A 23710-nucleotide genomic window follows, 5' to 3' on the forward strand; every position below is an offset into this window, starting at 1 on the left:
TTTTTATTTTTATAGGGTCCCCTCACAATGTACCACATTTACTGGCAACACCCTGATTATAAAAAAAAAATACATTTTCACATTTATATATTGGTGACAGAGTAATGGTAGACAGAAAAGTCCCCTGAGAACTGGAATTATTGGGGAGCGAATGTAAGACAGGAAAATCCTCTGTCATTGCTGGTGGTGATCAATATGTCAGCCGCCATTTTGCTGAGTGAAATCTCACTGGGTGTGTCTGTAATGGCACCCTATTCCCTATATAGTCTTTAGTCAAAAGTAGTACACTATATAGGAGATTGGGTGCCATTTAAGAAGCAACACTGTACTGTTCATCTGGGAGACATGTGTTCTGTAATGTTGGGGTTGTAGATGCATTGTCTTCTCAGTCTTCATTTGGGCAGATGTGCGTGCCCTGTTAGAACTGCAGCTGGACCTGTTGGGCTTGGTATGTATCGAAGTCCCCGGGGATTGTATCTAAAGGGAGAGGGTGAGATAAGTCAATATGGAACACACAACCAACAGACCAATATAATTAAAGGGGCATTCTGCAGTTGCTGCATCCATTTTTTTCATAAATTAAGGATATGTACCCATTGATTCTTAAAGAATATAACTTAGAACTTAAGCTTAGTTCAACTATCGTACTGCATCATAAACCAAAATATAAGCCTGTTTTACTCTGTTTAGAAACAAAGTAAATGTAAACATACTATATAGCCTCAAACCATGTTTGAAACTATAATGTTGATATCATGGATATCAGTCCTTGCATCCATAGCGGTGTATATGAATTTGGAGTGGTTATATTCCTCTAGCCCCATCCCTCAGCTGTTAACCGAAGAAGGGGTGGGGAAAACACTTCATTGTTTCAACTGCTGATTGCCTCAAATGTTTTCTCTCTAAAACCTCAAACTAGTCGTATGTGTACCAAGAGGTAATTTAGATGGAGTCTATATAAATGCAGCCACGGTATCACTTCATGCTAATGTGAAGGCATAGAAGCAGGCACAAAATATAGGTAAATGCAGTTCCCCTTTAGCCAGAGACCAGTTTCATCCATTTCTCAATACAGGAATTATATTATCGGGATGCTGCAAGGCAATCATTCCGTAATTGATTCCCTAAGGTCCTCATTCTCCTCTACTTCCTGCTTGTTAAAAGGGTATTCTAAATGGGGGGGTCAGCATTAGTGTGCTGCTCACCATTGCAGCGGTAGCGTAGGTTAGCCCAGATGATGTTCTCCTGAGAGAAGCAAAAGACGCCCAGTCTGCCTCCTCTCATGGTGGTGTCTATGATGATGCCTGTGTCTGCCACTAGCTGAGGACCCTCATAGAAACGCACCCTGAAAATGACACACACAAACACATAGGGAGACCAGTAAGGAACACAAAAATATGACAAAGGCTGCGTTTACACAGGCAGACCAATTATCTTCCCAATAATTCTGCAAAGATCAGAATTAGGCTGTCTGTGTAAATGCAGCCAAAATATGACCATCTTGAACCAGAATAGTTACAGCACCAGTCAAAAGTTTAGACACACCTACTGATTTAAGGGGTTTTCATAATTTTTACTATTTTCTACAATGTAGAAAAATAGTGAAGACCTCAAAACTATGAAATAACACATATGGAATCATGTAGTAACCAAGAGTGTTAAACAAATCAAAATATATTTTATATTCTTCAAAGAAGCCACCATTTGCACACTCTGGGCATTCTCTCAACCAGCTTCATGAATGTGTCACCTGGAATGCATTTCAATTAACAGATGTGCCTTGTTAAAAGGCAATTTGTGGAATTTCTTTCCTTCTTAATATTTTTATTTCTCCGTTATTTTACCAGGTAAGTTGACTGAGAACACGTTCTCATTTACAGCAACGACCTGGGGAATAGTTACAGGGGAGAGATGAATGCGCCAATTGTAAACTGGGGATTATTAGGTGACCGTGATGGTTTAAGGGCCAGATTGGGAATTTAGCCAGGACACCAGGGTTAACACCCCTACTCTTACAATAAGTGCCATGGGATCTTTAATGACCTCAGAGAGTCAGGACACCCGTTTCACATCCCTTCCAAAAGGCAGCGTCCCCAATCACTGCCCTGGGGCATTGGGATATTTTTTAGACCTGAGGAAAGAGTGCCTCCTACTGGCCCTCCAACACCACTTCCAGCAGCATCTGGTCTCCCATCCAGGGCTTGCTTCAGAAGCAAGCCAGCAGTGGTATGCAGGGTGGTATGCTGCTGGCAAATGCATTTGAGCCAATCAGTTGTGACAAGGTAGGGCTGGTATACAGAAGATAGCCCTATTGGGTAAAATAACAAGTCCATTATATGGCAAGAACATCTCAAATAAGCAAAGAGAACAAACAGTCCCTCATTATTTTAGGAAATGAAGGTCAGTCAATGCGGAAAAGTTCAAGAACTTTGAACATTTCTTCAAGTGCAGTTGCAAAAACCATCAAGCGCTATGATGAAACTGGCTCTCATGAGGACCTCCACAGGAAAGGAAGACCCAGAGTTACCTCTGCTGCAGTGGATAAGTTCATTAGAGTTAACTGCACCTCAGATTGCAGCCTAAATAAATGCTTCACAGAATTCAAGTAGCAGACACATCTCAACATCAACTATTCAGAGGAGACTGCATGAATCAGGCCTTTATGGTCAAATTGCTGCAAAGAAACCACTACTAAAGGACACCAATAAGAACAAGAGACTTGCTTGGGCCAAGAAAAACACAAGCAATGAACATTAGACCGGTGGAAATCTATCCTTTGGTCTGATGAGTCCAAATTTGAGATTTTTGGTTCAAACCGTTGTGTCTTTGTGAGACGCAGAGTAAGTGAACGGATGTTCTCCGCATGTGTGGTTCCCACCGCGAAGCATGGAGGAGGAGGTGTGATGGTGTGGGGGTGCTTTGCTGTTGACACTGTCAGTGGTTAATTTAGAATTCAAGGCACACTTAACCAGCATGGCTACCACAGTATTCTGCAGCGATAGGCCATCACATCTGGATTGCGCTTAGTGGGACTATTATTTGCTTTTCAACAGGACCCAAAACACACCTCCAGACTGTGTAAGGGCTATTTGACCAAGAAGGAGAGTGATGGAGTGCTGAATCAGATGACCTGGCCTCCACAATCAGCCAACCTCAAACCAATTGAGATGGTTTGGGATGAGTTGGACTGCAGAGTGAAGGAAAAGCAGCCAACAAGTGCTCAGCATATGTGGGAACTCCTTCAAGACTGTTGGAAAAGAATTCCTCGTGAAGATAGTTGAGAGAATGCCAAGAGTGTGCAAAACTGTCATCAAGACAAAGGGTGGCTACTTTGAAGAATCTCAAATATAAAATATATTTTAATTTGTTTAACACTTTTTTGGTTACTACATTTAAATTGTATTATTTGACCTTTATTTATAAACATTTTTCTCATTGAGATAACCTCTCTTTTCCAAGAGAGACCTGGTCCAATAGCAGCAGGGGGAACAATGTTTCAGACAAAACAACTTACATACACTAACACAACATTAAACAAAACTATAAACACACATACAGTACAACAACTACATTAGAGACAATTACACTCTTCTATGATAAACATCGAACAAGTGTGTAAACTCCACCAACGAGACTAGATCATCAAATTTTAAAATGTTCTGGAGAGAATTCCAGGACTACGGAGCTAAATAGTAACTAACAAAAACTATTTCTACCATGACCTGTTCTAATTTTTGGTACTGTTCGAAGCAAATGAGAATGGGACTGTAATTGATATTTATTTACCGACCTGACTAAAAAAGAAAATCACAATCATTTGTGTAAATTCCTTTAGTAAACCAAGGGTTCTCTCTGCCCTTAATCCTGATGTTTTTTTCAGGGGCATGCCTATTGCATACATCCTGGAATGCGTTGTGGAAGTAAGAAAAGGCTAGTTCAACATAAGGGATTAATTCCATTCCATTCAATGCTATATACATCATGTAATAAACGTTGAATGTCAAACCGCTTCCAGTTTCTTTTCGTAATGACACATGGGGATTTCTTAGGAATTTTACCATCTCTCACACAGGCAATAGCACAGTGATCACTTGTCATTTGCAAAAATACCAGAAGCATTAAAACGATGAGGAGTATTGGTTAAGATCAAATAAATCAAAGAGGATATTTTATATTCAACCTAGTTACACTGTTTACAATCTGAGTGAGATTATAGGTATTGCATAGAATTTTGAGTTGATGTTAGCCAGTCCTGAATCAGATCACCCATCAGGACAAACTCAGAATTGACATTCTGTGATAACAATTTGAAAATACAATCCAGAGAGCCAACAGTAGCAGATGGAGGTCTAGAACAACAAGATACAACCATATTTAAAGATGCACCAAGGTTTAGGTTGAAAGACAGATATTCAAATTGCTTAGGTTTAGTAACAAAAATCAGAAAACCAAAGGGAACTTGTCTTTTACGTATACAGCAACATCACCACCCATAGATTTACCATCTGTACAAAAAACATTGTAGCCATTTATGCCAATATTTTTGTCTGTAATAGATTTTTTAAGCCAGGTTTCAGAAAGCATAAATACATCAGGGTCGGCAGTTTTTATCCATATATCCACCAAATCAAGCTTCGGCAGAAGACTTACATTCATATGCAAAAACTTCAGGCCACTCTGACTACTTCATTCGATAGGGGTAAGAATGTCAAGACCTGGGTTAGACAATTTCCAGACAATAGAAGCAGCAAGGTAATTGCAAGTCTAGATCGAGGGTTACAACATTTGGATTTACAGACAGCACTTGAACGAGAATCCATAGCCACCAGAGATTCCATATGTGTTATATGATTGCATATTTCATAGTTTTGATGTCTTCACTATTATTCTACAATGTAGAAAATAATAAAAAATAAAGAAAAATCCTTGAATGAGTATGTGTGTCCAAACGTTTGACTGGTACTGTATGTTAGAACTGGAAGATGTTCCCTATTGTGGTAAAGAATACCATTTGGATAATATGATAAGAGAAAACATGCATGAAAATAATTTTGTGTTGTTCAAGTTCAACAGTATGTGGTCTTATAAAATGTTGTCAGTTCAATCAGTTGTACACGTAATGCTGACTGACAGCCAGAGCTGTCAGTCTGTAAGAAGCCGCCAGAGCTGTCAGCCTGCATGGAGCAGCCAGTGCCGCCAGTCTGCCCAGCGCCGCCAGTCTGCCCAGCGCCGCCAGTGCCGCCAGTCTGCCCAGCGCCGCCAGTGCCGCCAGTCTGCCCAGCGCCGCCAGTGCCCCCAGTCTGCCCAGCGTCGCCAGTCTGCCCGGCATCACCAGTCTGCCCAGCGTCGCCAGTCTGCCCAGCGTCGCCAGTCTGCCCAGCGTCGCCAGTCAGCCCAGCGTCGCCAGTCTGCCCAGCGCCGCCAGTCTGCCCAGCGTCGCCAGTCTGTCAGGATCAGTTAGATCCACCAGACAGCCAGACTCTTCCAGATCTGCCAGTCAGCCAGACTCTTCCAGATCTGCCAGTCAACCAGAATCTTCCAGATCTGCTAGTCAACCAGAATCTTCCAGATCTGCTAGTCAACCAGAATCTTCCAGATCTGCTAGTCAACCTGAATCTTCCAGATCCGCCAGCCAGCCAGGATCTACCGGAGCCTACTACCTACCTGAGCTTCATCTCAGTACTGGGCTTCCTCTCAGTACTGGGCTTCCTCTCAGTACTGGGCTTCCTCTCAGTACTGGGCTTCCCCTCAGTTCCGGGCTGCCCCTCAGTTCCGAGCTGCCCCTCAGTCCCGAGCTGCCCCCTCAGTCCCGAGCTGCCCCCTCAGTCCCGAGCTGCCCCTCAGTCCCGAGCTGCCCCTCAGTCCCGAGCTGCCTCAATCCCGAGCTGCCCCTCAGTCACAAGCTGCTCCTCAGTTCAGTGGGGTTCTGGGTGAGGACTATTAGGCCATGGTCGGCGGCAAGGGTGGATTATCCCAGGACGCGAAGGGGAGGAACTATGACATTTATGGAGTGGGGTCCACGTCCCGAGCCGAAGCCGCCACCATGGACAGACGCCCACCCGGACCCTCCCTATAGTTTTGAGGTGCGTCCGGGAGTCCGCACCTTGGGGGGGGGTTCTGTCACGCCTTGGTCTTAGTATTTTGTGTTTTCGTTATATATTTGGTCAGGCCAGGGTGTGACATGGGTTATTGTGTTGTCGTTTTGGGTGTTTTTGTAGGCATTGGGATTGTGGTTGATTAGGGGTGTGTCTAGTGTAGGCTTGGCTGCCTGAGGTGGTTCTCGATCAGAGTCAGGTGATTCTCGTTGTCTCGGATTGGGAACCGTATTTAGGTAGCCTGAGTTTCACTTTGTATTTCGTGGGTGATTGTTCCTGTCTCTGTGTAGTGTTCACCAGATAGGCTGTAATAAGTTTCACGTTCCGTTTGTTGTTTTGTATTCATTAGTTATTTCATGTATCGTCATTATTTTCATTAAATATCATGATTTAACCACCACGCTGCATTTCGATCAGACTCTCCTTCAACAAACGAAGAACGCCGTTACACACAAATTAAAATTGAGTGTATTATCAAAGGACAATGTCATGTCATGAATGTCAAACTGCGCCAAAGGCCATCAAACGCCTATGACTTGTGTCTAATAGCAGCCTACTACCTGATGTATCCATCTTGGGGCCTGTGTTGCAAGAACCAGCGGTAGGAGGTCTTGTCCTTCCAGCCCACGTTGCGGGCATCTTTCCACAGCAGCTTCACCTGGTCACTGGTGTCTCCGGTGTGCCACAGGGAGTTACGTAGATTTTCCCCTGGTCCCGTGTTGGACTTTACAGCCTAGTTGTCAACACAATTGCATAGGCACCAATGTTACATAACTGTGGATCTCTTCCAATGTATCAATCTGGGCAGGTGTTTTAATACTTCAGCTCAAGGGGGAAGAAACTGGAAAATGTATCTATTCTCCATTGAGCTGGTTTCTAGTCTAGGAGTAGACTTAATCTTGGTCTAAGAAACTGGCCCTATGGGTTGTGTGTAGGTCAGACTATTGACCGAGTTGTGGTGTGGTGGCATGAATTTGTATATGAACGTGACTTTTACTACGACTGGATAAGTCATATATAGTATGTGCGTATAGGATTTTGTTTTACCTTCAGTTGTATCCCTGGTTCTGCCACAGCTCGGAACGGATTGGCCTGCCAGTAGATCTGCTCAACTTGTTTCCACATCACTACGTAGAAGGAGGAAGAGTCCTGGTAGCCAAAGATGAAGCCTGCATAGTCGTCGTCTGTTACCGTATTCACATGGAACGTCCCTTCGAAGTCAACGCCGTTGAAAGCCGTGTAACCTTGAGAGAATGGCGTGAGTTTGGGTCAGGGTGTGTTTCTAAAGGTACATAAATTGGTTTATTGAATGAATCCAACGTGAGACACAGTGTGATTGCTGTTCTTACCAACAGCCAGTCCAGGGTCACTGTTCATAGTTTGAACGATCTCTCTACCCTGTGGAAAGAGAATCAGATAAAATGATGGAACTTAAGCAGTTAACATGTCTCCTGGCAATTATTTGTATATACTGTAACACCCTTTGACTTAGATTAGATTTAATGCATGCATCAATACCTGATCGAGCACCACCCAGTTAGGGTCTATCTGTGCGTCTCCCTCCGGGTCCAGCACCACTGTCTGGTAGGCCCTGAAGTCTGTCAGAGTAACCTCAGCGTTCTCTGGGCACACATCGATGCTGTCGATGATGGTGTCGTTGTCAAAGTCGTTCTCGCACAGGTTCCCAACCCCATCACCTGTAACAAGAAAATCAAAATAAATTTGTGACTTTGAAGACACAGGATAACATTAATATCAAAATGACACGGATATATTGGAGAACTGTTTTGAAACTGGGCTGAAAAATGGCTAGACTCACCGTCAGAGTCCTCCTGCAGAGGGTTGGGAATGAGGCGACAGTTGTCCGGTCCCGGGGGCAGAAGGTCAGGAATACCATCATTGTCATCGTCGTTGTCACACTCGTCCCCCAGGCCATCCTTGTCCGTGTCCAGCTGGGCGCTGTTGATGACCGCAGGGCAGTTGTCCTGAGAGTCCTGGTGACCGTCACCATCACTGAGAATAGTAGAGAAAAACACAAGGAGACCAAGACAGAGATTTGGCTGGGGTAGGATTCAGCATTGGAGACCATTTTACAGTTCTCACTGTTGTGGGTTTATGAAAGTTTAAGTGGTGATCCAAAGTCATTACATAACATATAAAATAATATTTGGAAGGTAATTTTTAATAATGGAGTACCAATAGATTGGATCCACACTCACAGGCCTACAATGGTTAAAGGCAGGGAGGTGTAAAGAAAGCTAGTTAGTAACACTACTATACCTGTCCTTATTGGTGTCACAAGGGTCTCCGATCAAGTCGTTGTCCATATCCAACTGTGGAAACATAAATATCATTCAAACAAACCAAAGTTTGTTGTGCTGTTACGTACAACATGTTGTAATGACTAGAATGTGTACAAGTACAGCCAATACGAAACCAGACCTGGTCAGGGTTGGGAACGTAAGGGCAACTGTCACAGGCATCTCCGACTTTGTCCCCATCTCGATCCTTCTGGTCAGTATTGGGAACCCTTTTGCAGTTGTCCAGGTTATTGGGGATTCCTGTAGTAGGGAAGATTATCTTTGTCATATGTCAATTGACATGTATTACAGCAATAGCAGAAGTAGTCTTGTCACGGTCAAATACTGTCCATGCATACTGACCATCGCCATCAATGTCTTCGTCACATTCGTCACCCAGTCTATCAATATCAGTGTCTTTCTGGTCGTTGTTTTTGATCATACGGCAGTTGTCACAGGCATCTCCAAAGTCGTCTTCGTCCACATTTCTTTGGTTGACGTTTGGTACCAGCACACAGTTGTCCTACCATAGAGGCATCAGAGTCTTATCAGAGCCTGTCTTTACACTAAGATACAAAATAGGGTGTAAATACTTGTAGTAAGCATGAGCGAGAGAGAGACCAGTAACCTGTGTATTTAAGATTCCATCCCCATCTGCATCCTCATCGCAGGCGTCTCCTATACCATCCTTGTCTGCGTCCTCTTGGCCAGAGTTGGGTACCGTTTGACAGTTATCCTATATAAAGCACATGAATGTGACTTCATTTTTCTGCTTTAGATTTTTCTTTCTGTTTGAAATAGTATAGTCACAGTTTTCCTTTGTCTTTTCAAGGTGATAATAGTGTATTACCTTGGCACAGTTCCTCTCGGCGCATTCCTGTTTCTCATCAGGGAAGCCATCAATGTCAATATCAGATCCGCAGAAGTAGCCATTGCCAGCCCATCCCACCCCACACTGTGAATCAGGATAAAGACAGAGTTATGGACTGTACATGAAATGTCAATTAACATTCAATTCCATTTCAGCAGAATCAATAGAGGTCAATCTGCATCCAACAGAATGCTATAGACAACATGTATTAAAAGGAGCAGTATACATTTAGGCTGTATTCATATTCACATTGATCCATTGCAACATAATCGTATCCCATTACCTGACACTCTATTTTCCCATCTCGTTGGACAATACACTCTCCGCTGGCATGGCAGGGGTTGGGCTGGCCATTACCACATGCTCTCTCAGGCTTACAGCCCTTGCGCTGATCCCCAACATAGCCTGCCTTACAGAGGCCACACCTAAACGAGCCCTGACAACAACAAACACCGCCACCACATTGTAAACTTAGTTCCTCAAGACCTCAGAGGAAAGACCTCTGGATTTTCAAATATACAGTATTGAGTGGCATTGATTGGTTATTATTTATACTTACAGGTGTGTTTACACAATTGGAATTTTCCACACAACCTCCATTCTTGGGTCCTTCGCACTCATTGATGTCCTTGCAGACCTGAGTAGAATTCAAATACAAAAAAAGAAAGCCATAATGCATATATCTTCAAACAAAACCTTACATGTTGCCAATGCCAAGCTCATAAGCTTTTTGCTTGAGCCAAAATGCCTACCTGTTTGTTTTTAGTGGCGTAGGAGAGGCTTACTCCCTGCACCTGAGGGCCAGTGTAGCCAGTTGGACAGGGGCCACAGCGGAAACCTGGGGACGTGTTTATGCAGCGCACACCCATGTGGCAAGGCTTCACCACACACTACACAGGAGCAGAGGAGAGAGAGTGTATTAATATGTTTGAAATGTGACTCTTCAATAGATATTAGAGTTTGCCATTGAGATATCATGAAATCAGACACTTTAACAGTTGATTTAAAACCAACGTACACAATAACTTGTGCAATACACAATAACACATACTATGAGTACATGATCGTGTTTCAATTTAGGCCCACTACAGAATACTAGGTGAATTTGTTTTTTTGGGGGGGGTGGGGGTGTTTGCTCAAGTGTCCTACCTCGTCCACATCCATGCATCGGGTACTGTTGCCCACCATGCCCTCAGGGCAGGGGCCACACTTGATGCCGCCAGCTGTTTCAATGCACTTTACCCCCGGGTGGCAGGGGTTAGGGTCACAGGAGGGGCGAGAGGGACCTTGCATGCCTAGGGGGGGAAGAGGGTGATAAGTCATCCATCAGCCAAGTAGACCACCTGAATTAATGTTCTGAATTGTAGCGCTCTCCCGTACAATGTCTCCATCTACTGGAGGCAAGGAAACTTAATTGGCTCATTCATCCCCCCTCCTCTCCCCTGTAACTATTCCCCAGGTAGTTGCTGTAAATGAGAATTTGTTCTGTCGACTTATCTGGTCAAATAAATCAAATAAAAAAACATGGCATTTTCGAGTTGTTTACATTTTCCATTAAATATGAATATGTTGATTTATGTACTGTATATATTCAAAAGTACATGAGAGCCAATAATATATAAATGTACCATATTTACATACAATAGAGATAGCAATCATGCTGTTGATATATTGGTGTAATGTACTATGTGGAATGTATACATAATTATATATTAAATGTACTTATGTACTTATTCATGTATGTACTGTATTCAAAATACAGTAACTGTTTTATGTGCCTGAAGGAGCTCTAGCCTGCTACACCACAGTATTTACTGCCATCCAACTGGCATATCTATTTCTGCTGGCTGGCCTAGGCTACTCACCACAGGCTTCACACTCCATCACTGTGTTCTTCAGGAACACAATCTCTTGGATCTGCATGGAGGTACAAAGACACTATTAGTTCACATTATTAAACTGTATGGGACCGTGTACTGGACCTGACATCCTCACAGAGAGTTTCCCTGTAAGTCCAAACAGTGGCTTTACCTGTTGTTTCAGCAGTTCTTTGATCTCAGCCAGAGCTTGATTTGTTCCCTTGATCTGATTGATGATTTCGCCATCTGAAAATTAAATATTTCATAATACTGTATTAGCGACACATTAGCAATGGACAGAACATACTTCCTGTTCCAGTATACTACGTTTCAACCAAAGTCAAAGGACGAGTCAGTTGACAGTAAGAATAGACATTTTAGGTGAATAGGGTATTATCATCATATGATGCCAAGATCATCTCAAACTAATGTCAACCCCACCGAAGTCCTCCTCATGTTGCAACAGAATGTTCGTCACATCACAAAGCTCTTGCTCGTACACTCTTAAAAAAGAAAAGTGCTATCTAGAACCTAAAAGGGTTCTTCGGCTGTTCCCGTAGGAGAACCCTTTGAATAATGCTTTTTTGGTTTAAGGTAGAACCCTTTTGGGTTCCATATAGAATCATTTTTACAGAGGGTTCTACATGGAACCCAGAAGGGTTCTACCTGGAACCAAAAAGGGTTCTACCTTGAACCAAAAGCGTTATCCTGTGGGGACAGCTGAAGAAACCTTTCAGAAACCTTTTTTTCTACCTCATTCCTCTTCTTGTGACATTGTTTTGGAAGCACATCTGTGTTGGACTCAAGTCATCAGTGAGCAATGAGTTGGGGATGAACTATGCAGATGTCCTTCTATAAAACAACATAATCCACTTCCCCATTCATCATCTTTACTACCTGAGTGGGCTCTCTGCCTCTGTGCTACTATCCCCCTGCCACAAGAGCTGGCATTCCAAGACTATCCGTTGGCCTGAATTACATGCATACTCAAACACAGAGACTTACATGTCGTGGGGTTTGTGCCAAATGCTTTTTCCTACTGCTGCAAAACCAATTTGTCTCAAATTTGAATTGATAAGGAATTAATTGAATTTTTCACACTAATTTCAATGTGAAAGATATCGAATAGGAGCTTGGAAAGAACAGAGCAGATACTACACTGGAGTCTGGTTAAGTTTCACAGTTGTTGGCAAGAATCATGGCAAGGTCACTCACTTTAAGGCTTAATTATGGACTCCTGTGGATGTTAGATTTACAGGGCATGAGGTCTGGGCCTTACCCAGGAAGAAGTGTCCCAGATGAATAGAATGCTGGGATAACCTGGTATGTGGGGACTGTCGTACTGCTCCAACAGAAACCTACTAGATATATTATTTGACCTAGGACAACTCCTTAGGGATCTGTGTTGTGTCAACATCTCTTGAGCATGGAGGAGGGGAAGTGTGGTCTTCACATTAGGAGCTGAAATGTTTTCTGTATGAATTCCTAGCAAACAGGCTCCAGAAATAATGGTGTGAACACTACGATGACACTACCAGTGTGATTTGACAAGTTGCTCAACAGCATAAGCTGCTGAATGAATCAGCCCATTGGCCATGAAGATGATAGGACTTAGCAATTCAGATTTGTAAATGAATGCTGAATATGAATGCTGAAAATAAGGAATATGCTTAATAAAAACAGTGACATTCAATTGGGATGATTATCATATAAACGTAGCATTTTAGATAGATATAATTTTACGTGCCATTGACAAGACATTTATTTTACATTTATCACAGGCTCCCAAAATAATTTGATCTGTAAAGGTGGTAACACTTTATAATAACTTCCAAGAAGTTAGCATTAATAAACTATTTATATAAGGGATTAATAATAACTCATGTATACAAATAATTATTTGTAAACATTTATAAACATGTATAAGCATTTATAAGCACTACAATTCATAATCATTTATACAATTTATAATCATTAATTTATAAATGCCTTATTCATGACACTGTTATTATAAGGTGTTACCAGACTTTCAAATCTCTCCAACATTTTTGACCTACAAGTATATATTAAATTCTCACTAAGGATACTAAAGTGATTATAGACATACCTCTCTGACCAGCTACTAGCTCACTGCTCACACTGAGAGAAATCACCAACACCAGGATCCACAGCATGTTCTTATTTTCCCTTAGACTTCTCTACGGCAACTGACAAGTAAAGGTATGTGAAGTCTGGAGCCACTGTGTGAAGTCTGGTGTGGTTCAACCAGGTCGTTTATCCAAATTCTGCCCCGTCTTCAAGTAGGACCAGGGAAGGCTCCTGCAGCAGGGTTTGGAGAGTCAGAGAGAGTGGGATCTGTCTCCTCTCCTGCCTGTCTTTTTATACATCTCTCCTAGAGTGACATCACCTCCGCCCAGGAGGTCCTCTGGAACCCTTCACTTTGGAATGTCCACGTAACACAGAAGCCCACTGGCCCAAAATCATGGTGCTTTCGGACAGAGTCCTCTCAACTTTGATTAAATGTAGACAAGATCCCACGAATACCAATGGGGAAATGGCTACCTAAATATGATCCCCAATCAGAGACAACGATAAACAGCTGTCTCTGATTGGGAACCATATCAGGCCATCATACAAATACAAAAACACCTAGATGACCCACCCTAGTCACTATCACGCCCCTACCAACATAGAGAATAAACAGCTTTCTATGGTCAGGGCGTAACACTCTGTTACAACCAACTGGTCTCTGTTAAAACTAACTGATCTCTGTTAAAACCAACTGGTCTCTGTTACAACCAAATGGTCTTTGTTAATACAACCAGTATACAATCTAACCATGACCAATATACAACCTGACCATCATAATGATGTCATCACAACACGTTTTGCCTGCTAGTAAGCCTAGTCAGTTTAGCAGCTAAGTTATCAGCTCATCAAATAAAGCATTAAGAGAGAAACCAATAAGCAGCACAAACTGAAACTAACCATGTCTTAAGTCTTCAATCCTCTATTAAGTTACAATGAATTTGAATGATTAGTATTTTTTCTGATCAGGTTGTCTATTGGGTACACCTCTTGGACATCACAACTTTTGTCAAAATAAAATGGGGATCAACCCAGATCAACTCCAGTATTTGCTTGAACCATGATTTACAACTGATTGCATGGGAAGCATGGATTTGTGTTATATGTTTTGTTTGCCAGTGATGGAACCAACAGATGTTGGTTGCATTCCAGTGCAGGCACCCCTGAGGCTTTCTGATGCATGCACCTTGACTGGCTTTCATCACATCCAGTACATTTATCCTAGCTCCCTCCTAAACCCTCTACAATAGAGAAGCTTCCTCCTGGTCCCTCGCTGGAAAAACACATCAAGAAGCCCTGATTTCTGTCTTCACTACTAGCTTGAATGCTTCAATAGTGATCTCAGAAGGGAAACAAAACTACACTACATTTGACTGTGTCTTTGCCTCTCTCTACAAACAGTTTTCAGTCAGAGGGTAAAGAAAAAGGGAAGGCATGGGGTTGGCTTCAAGGCATCTCTTTCCAAAGATGTTGATGTTTCTTTGGGATTTTTGGACATGGACTCAAAGTTTGTCAGGAAACAAGGTGATGCATGACTTGTTCCCTTAGAAGTCTCCTTTGATGATCCAAGTCCAACTCTGGAAATACGTTAATACCTTTCTCTAGTTGTGCATTTAAACTTTTAGCCAGGCTGACGAAACTGAGAGTACAATGAATCTTTCAAGGTGTCCTCAGCTCTCTGTGCTGACTTTTGGTTTCACTTGAAAAAGAGCATTGTTTTCTGTATGTGAGATGGGACTGAGGTGCATACAAAATAAGCTAGAATTTGTATGAAGAGGGAAAATAAAGGGAATGCTTGTTCTTGGTCAGTGATCTCTTCTGCTGTTGTGGGGTATGTAAGTGTCAGGGGTCAGGGGTTGTGACCTTCTGTAAAGTTTATCAGTGATGGTTCATTAGCCGTACTACAAAGGACAGGAAGTGAGACAAGTGCAAACAAACACAGACATAGCTTAAGGTTTCAACACCATTTTGAGTTCAGTATGACAACCTTTGAAGATACTTTTGTAATGACACTGCTCACTTTTGAATAAGTTACATTTCTTAATGGAAAGTATATAGAGACATGCAACTTTCTCCTTAAATACCTGAATTTCTGTCGTGTTTTTTGTGTGGTCACTTGTTTTATTTAATGTGTTGTATATGGGTACAGTGGCAATTTGCCCTTATTGATTTATTTTACGTTTCAATATAAAAACAACATTTTATCAAATACTTCCTTACTATGTTGCACAATTCTGTATGAATGCATAGCTTTCCACCTCATACTTTCTGTTTATATGGTAACCGTTAACAACATATAACAATGTAATTTACTAAACAAATAAATCAAAGTGTCACCACGTAAGAATTTTCACTTGCCTTTATTTATAAAGGACATGCATTTCACTTGTTTACTTTGTAAAAAGCAGCCATGTATTCTTCACATTATATTACTTACTTCATATTCTGTTGTATTGTCTGATACATTCTGTTGTCTGATCTAGGGTCAGATTGTGCTTTTGATCCAATTTCTTTACATTACTGAAATAGGTCTGACAGGGTTTAAACCAAAAACCCATTGATAGCTTACGGCAAGAAGTACTTGTAACAAAGGCCATCCTAAAACAATCAAGTAACTTGCAGTTCACTGTTCACCTCTTGCTGTTGCACACAGTTAGAGATATTCACAGATGAAAAATAAATACGGAAATAAATATGTTTATACTGTATGTACTGGCTGGAAGGAAGATTTAAGTGTTTGACTTGACTTCGGTGAGCTATTTACAGAATCCCCATACTGTGTAATATGTCATAGAAAGCACCATTTGCTTCAATAGATTTACTCATTTGTTCATTTGGTAAACATCAAACTGCCCCTTTCCACAGCAAGGAATGGGAGACTCCATCATGTCTAAATAGAAGGCTGGACTATGAGAGGAAATCAGATGCAGTTAATTGATGGGGGACCTTTTTCCCCCCTTCACTGGTGTAGTAGTTTGTGTTCTACTCGGCTTTCTTGGACTTCCTTTTGCGGGTGCCTTCACCGAGCTCCTCCTTGGTTTTGACTGGTGAGACGGGGGCGACAGGGGCTGGGGCAAGGGTGGCATGGTGCTCCTCCTCACCACCTCCAAGAGGGGAGCCAAAGAGCAAGTGGCACACCCAAGACTCGATGAGGATGAAGGGAGAGCCGTGAGAGTGGCGGGCGGTCAAGATCACCTAAGAAAATTACAAATCATCAGTGTGAAAATATTTGCTTAGTTTGCGTAATTTCTAGTTGAGACAACCAAATAACCATAGTTTATGATCATTATCAATTGTGTTTATTTGCTAATACTAATACTAATAGTAAATAATAGGATTTCAGAGGTAAGTATACTGAACAAAAATATAAACGCAACATGTAAAGTGTTGGTCTCATGTTTCATGAGCTGAAATAAAAGATACCAGAAATTCTCCATATGCACAAAAAGCTTATTTCTCTCAAAGTTTGTGCACAAATTTGTTTATTTGTTTGTTTGTTCTCATTTGCCAAGATAATACTGACAGGTGTAGCATATCAAGAAGGTGATTAAACAGCATGATCATTACACAGGTGCACCTTGTGCTAGGGACAATAATAGACCACTCTAAAATGTGCAACCAACTGGTCTTTGGTACAACCAACTGGTCTCTGTTACAACCAACTGGTCTCTGGTACAACCAACTGGTCTCTGGTACAACCAACTGGTCTCTGGTACAAACAACTGGTCTCTGGTACAACCAACTGGTCTCTGGTACAACCAACTGGTCTCTGTTACAACCAACTGGTCTCTGGTACAAATGTCACGACTTCCCCTGAAGTCGGCCCCTCTCCTTGTTCGAGCGGTGTTCGGCGGTCGAGGGCACTGATCTTCTAGCCATCACTGATCCATTTTTCATTTTCCATTGGTTTTGTCTTGTCTTCCATCACACCTGGTTCCAATCCCATCAATTACATGTTGTGTATTTAACCCTCTGTTTCCCCTCATGTCCTTGTTGGTGATTGTTTGATTGTATGTTTGTGCAAGTTATGTGTTGGTGCGCAACGGGTTTTCTACCCACTTTGATTATTTTATATATTTTGGTTTTTGGAGTTTTGTTAACTTTTATTAAACGACTCCGTTTATACCAAGTTCATTCTCCTGCGCCTGACTTCCCTGCCACCAACACGCACCAATTACAACAACCAACTGGTCTCTGTTACCCTTCTATGGAGTCAGCAGGAGAATGTACCCCGGCCATGGAGGTGGAAGAGCGCGTCCAGGAGCATGCAGTAATACTTTACCATCTTGGTGCCGCCATGGACAGCGTTGTCCAGACAATGGACCGCTGGGGAGACAGGGAGTTCTTCCAGCGCCTCCACCAGCACAACCGGGGTCTCCCCTGAGCGCCCCTTTCCCGCCTGAACCCAGTGGAATCTGTCTCTTCTTGCCACAGGAGTACGAAGGGAGTGCTGCCAACTACCAGGGGTTCTTCCTTCAATTAAACCTCTATCTGGCCACGGTCCACCCAGCTCCATCGGACCGTGAGAGGGTGTCCGCCCTCGTCTCGTGCCTCACCGGGAAAGCTCTGGAGTGGGCCAACGCCGTGTGGAGAGAGGGAGATGCGGCGTTGGACCAGTTTGAGGAGTTCACCCTCCATTTCCGGGCAGTCTTCGACCACCCACCTGAGGGTAGAGCAGCGGGTGAGTGCCTCTACCCTCTGAGGCAGGAGGAGCGCCCAGGCGCCCAACGAGGAGCGCCCAGGATTTCACCCTGGAGTTTAGGACCCTGGCTGCCGGCACGGGATGGAACAACAGGGCCCTGATCGATCATCACCGCTGCAGTCTACGTGAGGACGTCCGTCGGGAGCTGGCTTGCAGAGACACCGCCCTCTCGTTTGACCAGCTGTTGGACCTGTCCATCCGTCTGGACAACCTGCTGGCTACTCGCAGACATTCAGATCGTGGTCTGGTGGTTCCATCCTCCCGCACCGGAGAGGGGCTCCGAGGGGCTCCGATACCCATGGAGCTGGGAGGGGCGGTGCGCAGGGAGACCGGAGGGGGTTCCCGCTCGTGCACTATCTGCCCCATAGGGCGGCGCACAATTGGCCCAGCGTCGTCCGGGGTAGGCCGTCATTGTAAGTAAGAACTTGTTCTAAACTGACTTGCCTAGTTAAGTAAAATATATATTTAGCCTCCAATGTTTATTGAAAACATAACTCCGTTTCCACAATGAATACTTGTTGTCTCTTAAATACATTGTTACAGTTGTTGGTTGGTTGGTTAGCTCTGTCAAAACACCTCAAAATAAGACATGGTATCAAGGGCCTGTATCACAACTGGCCGTTATTGGGCATCCAATAGGGCGGCACCCCATTGGCCCGGCGTCGTCTGGGTTTGGCTGGGGTAGGCCGCCACTGTAAATAAGAATTTGTTCTTAACTGACTTGCCTAGTTAAATAAAGGTTAAATAAAAATTCTATACAAAAATCAAGAACAAGATCAAAGGAGTTGAAACGAGCCACTTATGATTCCCCACATAATAGTTTATTGTCATTGTTGCTATCAGTCTGGCTATCCAGAATCACAACAACACAACGCGCTGACTTCTGCCCCATGGAAGCACGCACATAATTTTCGTGACGTCGTCAGTTAACCCATCTATGCAAAGGTACAGTGAAACTGTTCTGGCTTGGTGGCCCAAAGACCTATTAAGACACTTTATGTTGGTGTTTCCTTTTCTTGGCAGCTAATGAATCCATGAACTGGAAAATGACAATTATTTTCCAGAAACATTATTGTTATTTCATTTGCACAATTTAAGCATATTTGCCCCAATCCCTGAGTAAAAGTATGGTGTTCACTCACTAGTATGGACTTCAGGACCTACCTTGGTAGTAGCCATGAACAGAGTGAAAAGACAGATGAGGGTGCTCTTGGACACGGGAAGTAAGTGTGCCTCCTGAAGTGTAAACAGAATGGCTCCATACAGACTGGCTTTAGTAGGGCTGGAGAGGGAACATTTTATGAAAATAAAGCAAAGTCACAACTTCTCTTGATTAAAAAAACTATCCATTATTATCCATTGGTCAGCTTTAAGAGGGATAGTTCAGCCCAAATTACAAGTGTTTGATATTTTATAGATACCTAGAGAGTCAGTCAATGCATTTGAATGCCTTCAAATCAAGTTGTTGAAATACCTGATACCTTCAGGAGTAATAGATGGAAATATCAATATCAGATTATTTGCTGTAATAGAAAAAAAAGTTCTTAAAAAACTAGAGCTGGAATAACCTGAGCCGCCCTGAAACAGCTTAGGTTACTAACAACCAGACATCTAAAATAAATCTCTCATGAGAGGAGGCGGCAACACATATCGGCGGCTGACATAAACCACAGAGCTGTAAGGGAAACCAACTCACAATGACATGTTGAGGATTTCATTGGTGTCGGGGCTCCACACACCACGAAGCAGTTGCTCAAAATTGGAAATGAGAGCTACTCCTGACCCTGAGAGGATATAAATAGAAGGTACAAATAATTAGGACAAAGGTCTGTATCTCGCTTCATTGGTCTTATCTTAGTTTTGCCTTCCTCCCTCTGCAAAATGAACACACACAAGGAAAGGCCTACAGGTCGCAGCTGTAGCAATGGGGGGAAGTGCAGTGAGACACCAACCTTTGACGTAGCCGATGATGACCATGATGAGGAAGCCGTTATGGTAGGCATGATGGGCATGGTGCACGCCGGCTGCAATTTTACGAGCACGGACAACCTCCTTTAAGGCTACCAGCACAAGCTTTACAGGCAGGAAAGCCACACATTTGTAGAACAGGTTCAGTGGGCAAAAAAATATGAGGTACCTGTTGTTACATTTGAGTGAACAAGAAAGTACATCTTTAATGTTGAGGTGGTGGTTTGGTTACTTAACAATAACATTTAAAAAATAATTTCAAAATATTTTCTATCAAATTGAATTAGACCTATTTCAACAATCCTAGGCATATACAGTCATCGTTTTTGCAGTTTCTCAAGCAAAAACTAAACCAATGATGAAGATTAGAACATTAACAATTTAAAGATCTTACCAAATAATGGAGGCTAGGAGGATGTGGCTGTTGTATTGAAAATAGTCCAGGGGACAACCTCCGAGCAAAACGTCTGCTAAGATGTAGCTCGCAAAGCAATAGAGCATGGCACAAAGCCAAGAGGCCACAGGGCTCTTGCGAGCCACCTCCACTGACCCTGCAGAAGAATAACAATTTAGATATTTTCTTCCAGATTATACATCGGGAACACTCATAGTAACTTTCATAAATAATCCATTATACATCACTATAAATGTTTATAAACGATTCATAAATTATTTGAAATGTAATAAATACTCATGATTTGTAATGCTGATAATGCTTACAAATGTTTCTAAATGTTAGTAAAGAAGCACACATTTATTCATAGTTTATCAATTGTTCCTTAATGCTTATTCATGACTGTTTTATGGCTTATCCGCACCGCCAAAGCTGACACTCTCTCCTCTGTTCACCTCCTTCTAGATCTATCCGATGCTTTCGACACTATGAAGCATCAGATCCTCCTCTCCACCCTCTCTAGGCTGGGCGTCTCAGGCTCTCCACACTCTTGGATTGCAGCCTACCTGGCAGGCCGCTCCTACCAGGTGACGTGAGGAGGATCAGTGTCTGCACCACAAACTCTCAATACTAGTGTCCCCCAGGGCTCAGTTGTAGGCCCTCTCCTCTATACACCAAGTCATAGCCTCACATGGCCACTCCTATCATTGCTATGCGGATGACATTCAATTATTTTCTTCTCACACCCAGGTGGCGACACGCATCTCTGCGTGCCTGGCAGATATCTCAGCTTGGATGAAAGGCCCACTGCTGAGCCCAGTTAAAGCTATTCTCTGTCCTGGCACACCAATGGTGGAACCAGCTTCCCCCTGAAGCTAGGACAGCAGAGTTCCTGCCCATCTTCTGAAAACATACCTCTTCAAAGAGTATCTTAAATAATCCCACAGCATGTTTTTCTTTTTTTTGTCATTTACAGTAGTGAGTACATACATTTTCCTACTTTTTTTGTACTGGTCCCCTGTGGGAATTAAACCCACAACCCTGGCACTGTAAGCACAATGCTCTACCAACTGAGCTACACAGGACACTCGCTGATAGCTACTTAATTGAGGGAAAATGTACTAACTATGACAGAGATATATGGTTGTCCCACCTAGCTATCTTAAGATGAATGCACTAACTGTAAGTCGCTCTGGATAACGGCGTCTGCTAAATGACAAAAATGTCAATGTAAATCAAAGATATTATAAAGTGTTACGGTGTGTGTACTATTATCTTTTGGTTGGTTATTCCTTAGCTCTCATCCCCATATCACATGTCTCCCAACTCCCAACATTGATTGAGTTACTCAAGGACAAAGTTGCAGAGAAGGTCTCTGATCCTTTAACTAATCCATTACTTACTTATTCATTAACTTTACTCATGAGTGTTACTGGTCATGAGGAAAGATGAATCAAGTCTTGCACTACAATCAAACAAACCAAAAAGTAACTTAAAAAGGCCAAAGATGAAATTAAACATTTATGGATTGTTGCAACATTGTGGAGGAAATCAGGATATGTGAGTCAGAACTGTGAAGATCTAAAAGAACAAATGTGATTCTGGGTGGAGGAGCGATTAGCCTGCTGTTTGACAGAAAACTGATCCCTAGAAATGTGGCCTAAAAATACACATTGCTCTATTTATTTTCCTGCCTCGCAAAGCAACTGGTAGGCTTGACATTAACTTTGACCCTTAACATCCCCAGCCCCCAAACTCATTCATGGGTTTCACCATATAGTGAGAACCAGGGAACCACTTCCAACATGTCTCTCAGAGATTGGTTTACATAGGTCTAGATCTAGGAACTCATTCGTTTTTTTTTCAGACCATTACTGGAGATTAACTAACCCATAATTTGGCTAATGTTTGTCCAAAGAGTCAAAGTAGGGAATCAGAGTATTTTTACACAAGTTTTTATAGGCCACTATAATTGATTTAAGACAAAACGGTATCAATAAGTAAATAATAAAATATTTCAAAGTCATTTATCAACTAACATGTGCAATTCCTCATTCAGTTTACCATTCTGTGTGTGAACAAGGGATATCCAGAAGGGTGGATTAGTGCTGGGATTTCATTAAACATATTCCTTTCGAGGACAACATAAGTGCTTTTGCCCATATTCTTTGTTTCTAAGAGGCTCGACTGAAAATATTATTGAGTATTGTGGGTTTCACTTCTGACTGTCAAACAATGTCAAACATGCACCATTACAAAAGGTCTATGAACAAGCCTGCTCTAAAGCAGAGGATAATTTATGTAGTGTGTAGCCCACTGAAATTCTATTTAAGGACATTCTATTTATTGCATAGGGGCCAAAGCTTTGGTATGCAACGAGTCTATCAGATTTCATACAATACAGGGTTAAATATTGGGAAATGTGAGGTATTAAAGAAAACTGGGTTAATCTAACTCCTGTTGTGGTTTCTTTATTCTTCCCTCAAGGTATATGCCAAGCTGCTGCTGCAAATGTTATCTATGAGACAAATAATGGGTTAATTAATTTAGCAAAAGTGTATTATGGCTTCCATAGTATGGCCAAAGTTGCCAAAGTATTGGCCACAGTTGCCAAAGTATTGCTTGTATAGGTGCATGTATTTATAGGTGTTATACTTTCCAGAGGTTGACAACTCATATTGGTTATAACCTAGTCAATATAGCCATCTATTTCAACGTTGACCTGTGTTATATTCTATAGCCTACATAATTATAAGCTACTCTCAACCTCACAATCATTGTTGAATTTTTGAACGTGCATTTATAGGGATAAAAAAAACGTACCTGGTTCATACTTGAGGTAGAGTATGGACACGATGTAATAAGCAAGATCAAAAACTGGAAACATTCCAATTTTTGAGAAAGTTTGGGCAACATCGCCCAAATTGAGGACTCCCAACACGTCCATGATTTAAAATGTATAACCCTACCGCATGTATTTTATATGATCACTGCGTAACGAGAATGTCAGTTGTCCCGCGACCCGCCACTAAGCCCCTCGTCTTCACGAGTAAAAACTGACACTCAAGCCAACCTATTAATATACCTCATCTGCACAGCCTTATAATTCGTTCTCAGCCGGGCGTTTTTTCTAAGCCAACAGGTTTTATTTGTCAACTCCATTTAAAGGACTTCCCAAACTCGTCGCTGCTGTTGAAAAATGACAGATAGGCTTTTCTTTTCGAATCCCGATTTTTTAAATCAGATATGCATCGCTATAAATTATTGAATCAAATCTTTGAAGGTCAGCTGGCCTAAGAAAGATATTGACGATGTACTGTAGTGCTCTGCAAATAACACAAAGACAAAGAGAGAGACAAGTGAAAGGACAGTCGATGCGCACGACACTATGCGGTTTATTTTACTATTACACGTTTTTATATAGGCCTAAATC

At 42.3% G+C, this 23710-nt stretch overlaps 2 protein-coding genes across 2 annotated transcripts; both read right to left on the reverse strand.

Moving 5' to 3' along the window:
• Positions 1-169: 169 nt before the first annotated feature.
• On the reverse strand, positions 170-13469 carry comp (cartilage oligomeric matrix protein). The gene is made up of 19 exons (XM_020480332.2): positions 13233-13469; positions 11298-11371; positions 11132-11183; positions 10416-10561; positions 10019-10156; positions 9826-9903; positions 9550-9702; positions 9246-9350; positions 9024-9131; positions 8759-8918; positions 8538-8656; positions 8376-8428; positions 7915-8108; positions 7614-7792; positions 7445-7493; positions 7143-7339; positions 6656-6828; positions 1206-1345; positions 170-477 (listed from the first exon to the last, which is right to left on the reverse strand). The coding sequence occupies exons 1-19, from the start codon at positions 13297-13299 to the stop codon at positions 419-421; spliced, it is 2244 nt and encodes a 747-aa protein (XP_020335921.1). The 5' UTR covers positions 13300-13469; the 3' UTR covers positions 170-418.
• Positions 13470-15557: 2088 nt separating this feature from the next.
• LOC109889128 (trimeric intracellular cation channel type A-like) lies at positions 15558-23472 on the reverse strand. The gene is made up of 6 exons (XM_020480333.2): positions 23101-23472; positions 20278-20434; positions 19868-20052; positions 19612-19699; positions 19080-19197; positions 15558-16408 (listed from the first exon to the last, which is right to left on the reverse strand). Exons 1-6 carry the CDS (start codon positions 23222-23224, stop codon positions 16196-16198), a joined length of 885 nt encoding a protein of 294 aa, XP_020335922.1. The 5' UTR covers positions 23225-23472; the 3' UTR covers positions 15558-16195.
• Positions 23473-23710: the final 238 nt, after the last annotated feature.

The sequence above is a fragment of the Oncorhynchus kisutch genome, linkage group LG4, assembly GCF_002021735.2.
Source record: "Oncorhynchus kisutch isolate 150728-3 linkage group LG4, Okis_V2, whole genome shotgun sequence".
NCBI classification, from domain to species: Eukaryota; Metazoa; Chordata; class Actinopteri; order Salmoniformes; family Salmonidae; genus Oncorhynchus; species Oncorhynchus kisutch.

Excerpts from the sequence above, each read along its gene's own strand:
- comp (XM_020480332.2), bottom strand. The coding sequence starts at position 13,299 with ATGCTGTGGATCCTGGTGTTGGTGATTTCTCTCAGTGTGAGCAGTGAG. Across the intron at positions 8,109-8,375 it reads TGTGACACCAATAAGGACAG|TGATGGTGACGGTCACCAGG; the intron begins GTATAGTAGTGT and ends TACTATTCTCAG. Across the intron at positions 7,494-7,613 it reads ACTGGGTGGTGCTCGATCAG|GGTAGAGAGATCGTTCAAAC; the intron begins GTATTGATGCAT and ends CTCTTTCCACAG.
- LOC109889128 (XM_020480333.2), bottom strand. The coding sequence starts at position 23,224 with ATGGACGTGTTGGGAGTCCTCAATTTGGGCGATGTTGCCCAAACTTTC. Across the intron at positions 20,053-20,277 it reads CTCCTAGCCTCCATTATTTG|GTACCTCATATTTTTTTGCC; the intron begins GTAAGATCTTTA and ends ATGTAACAACAG. Across the intron at positions 16,409-19,079 it reads TGTTCATGGCTACTACCAAG|GTGATCTTGACCGCCCGCCA; the intron begins GTAGGTCCTGAA and ends TAATTTTCTTAG.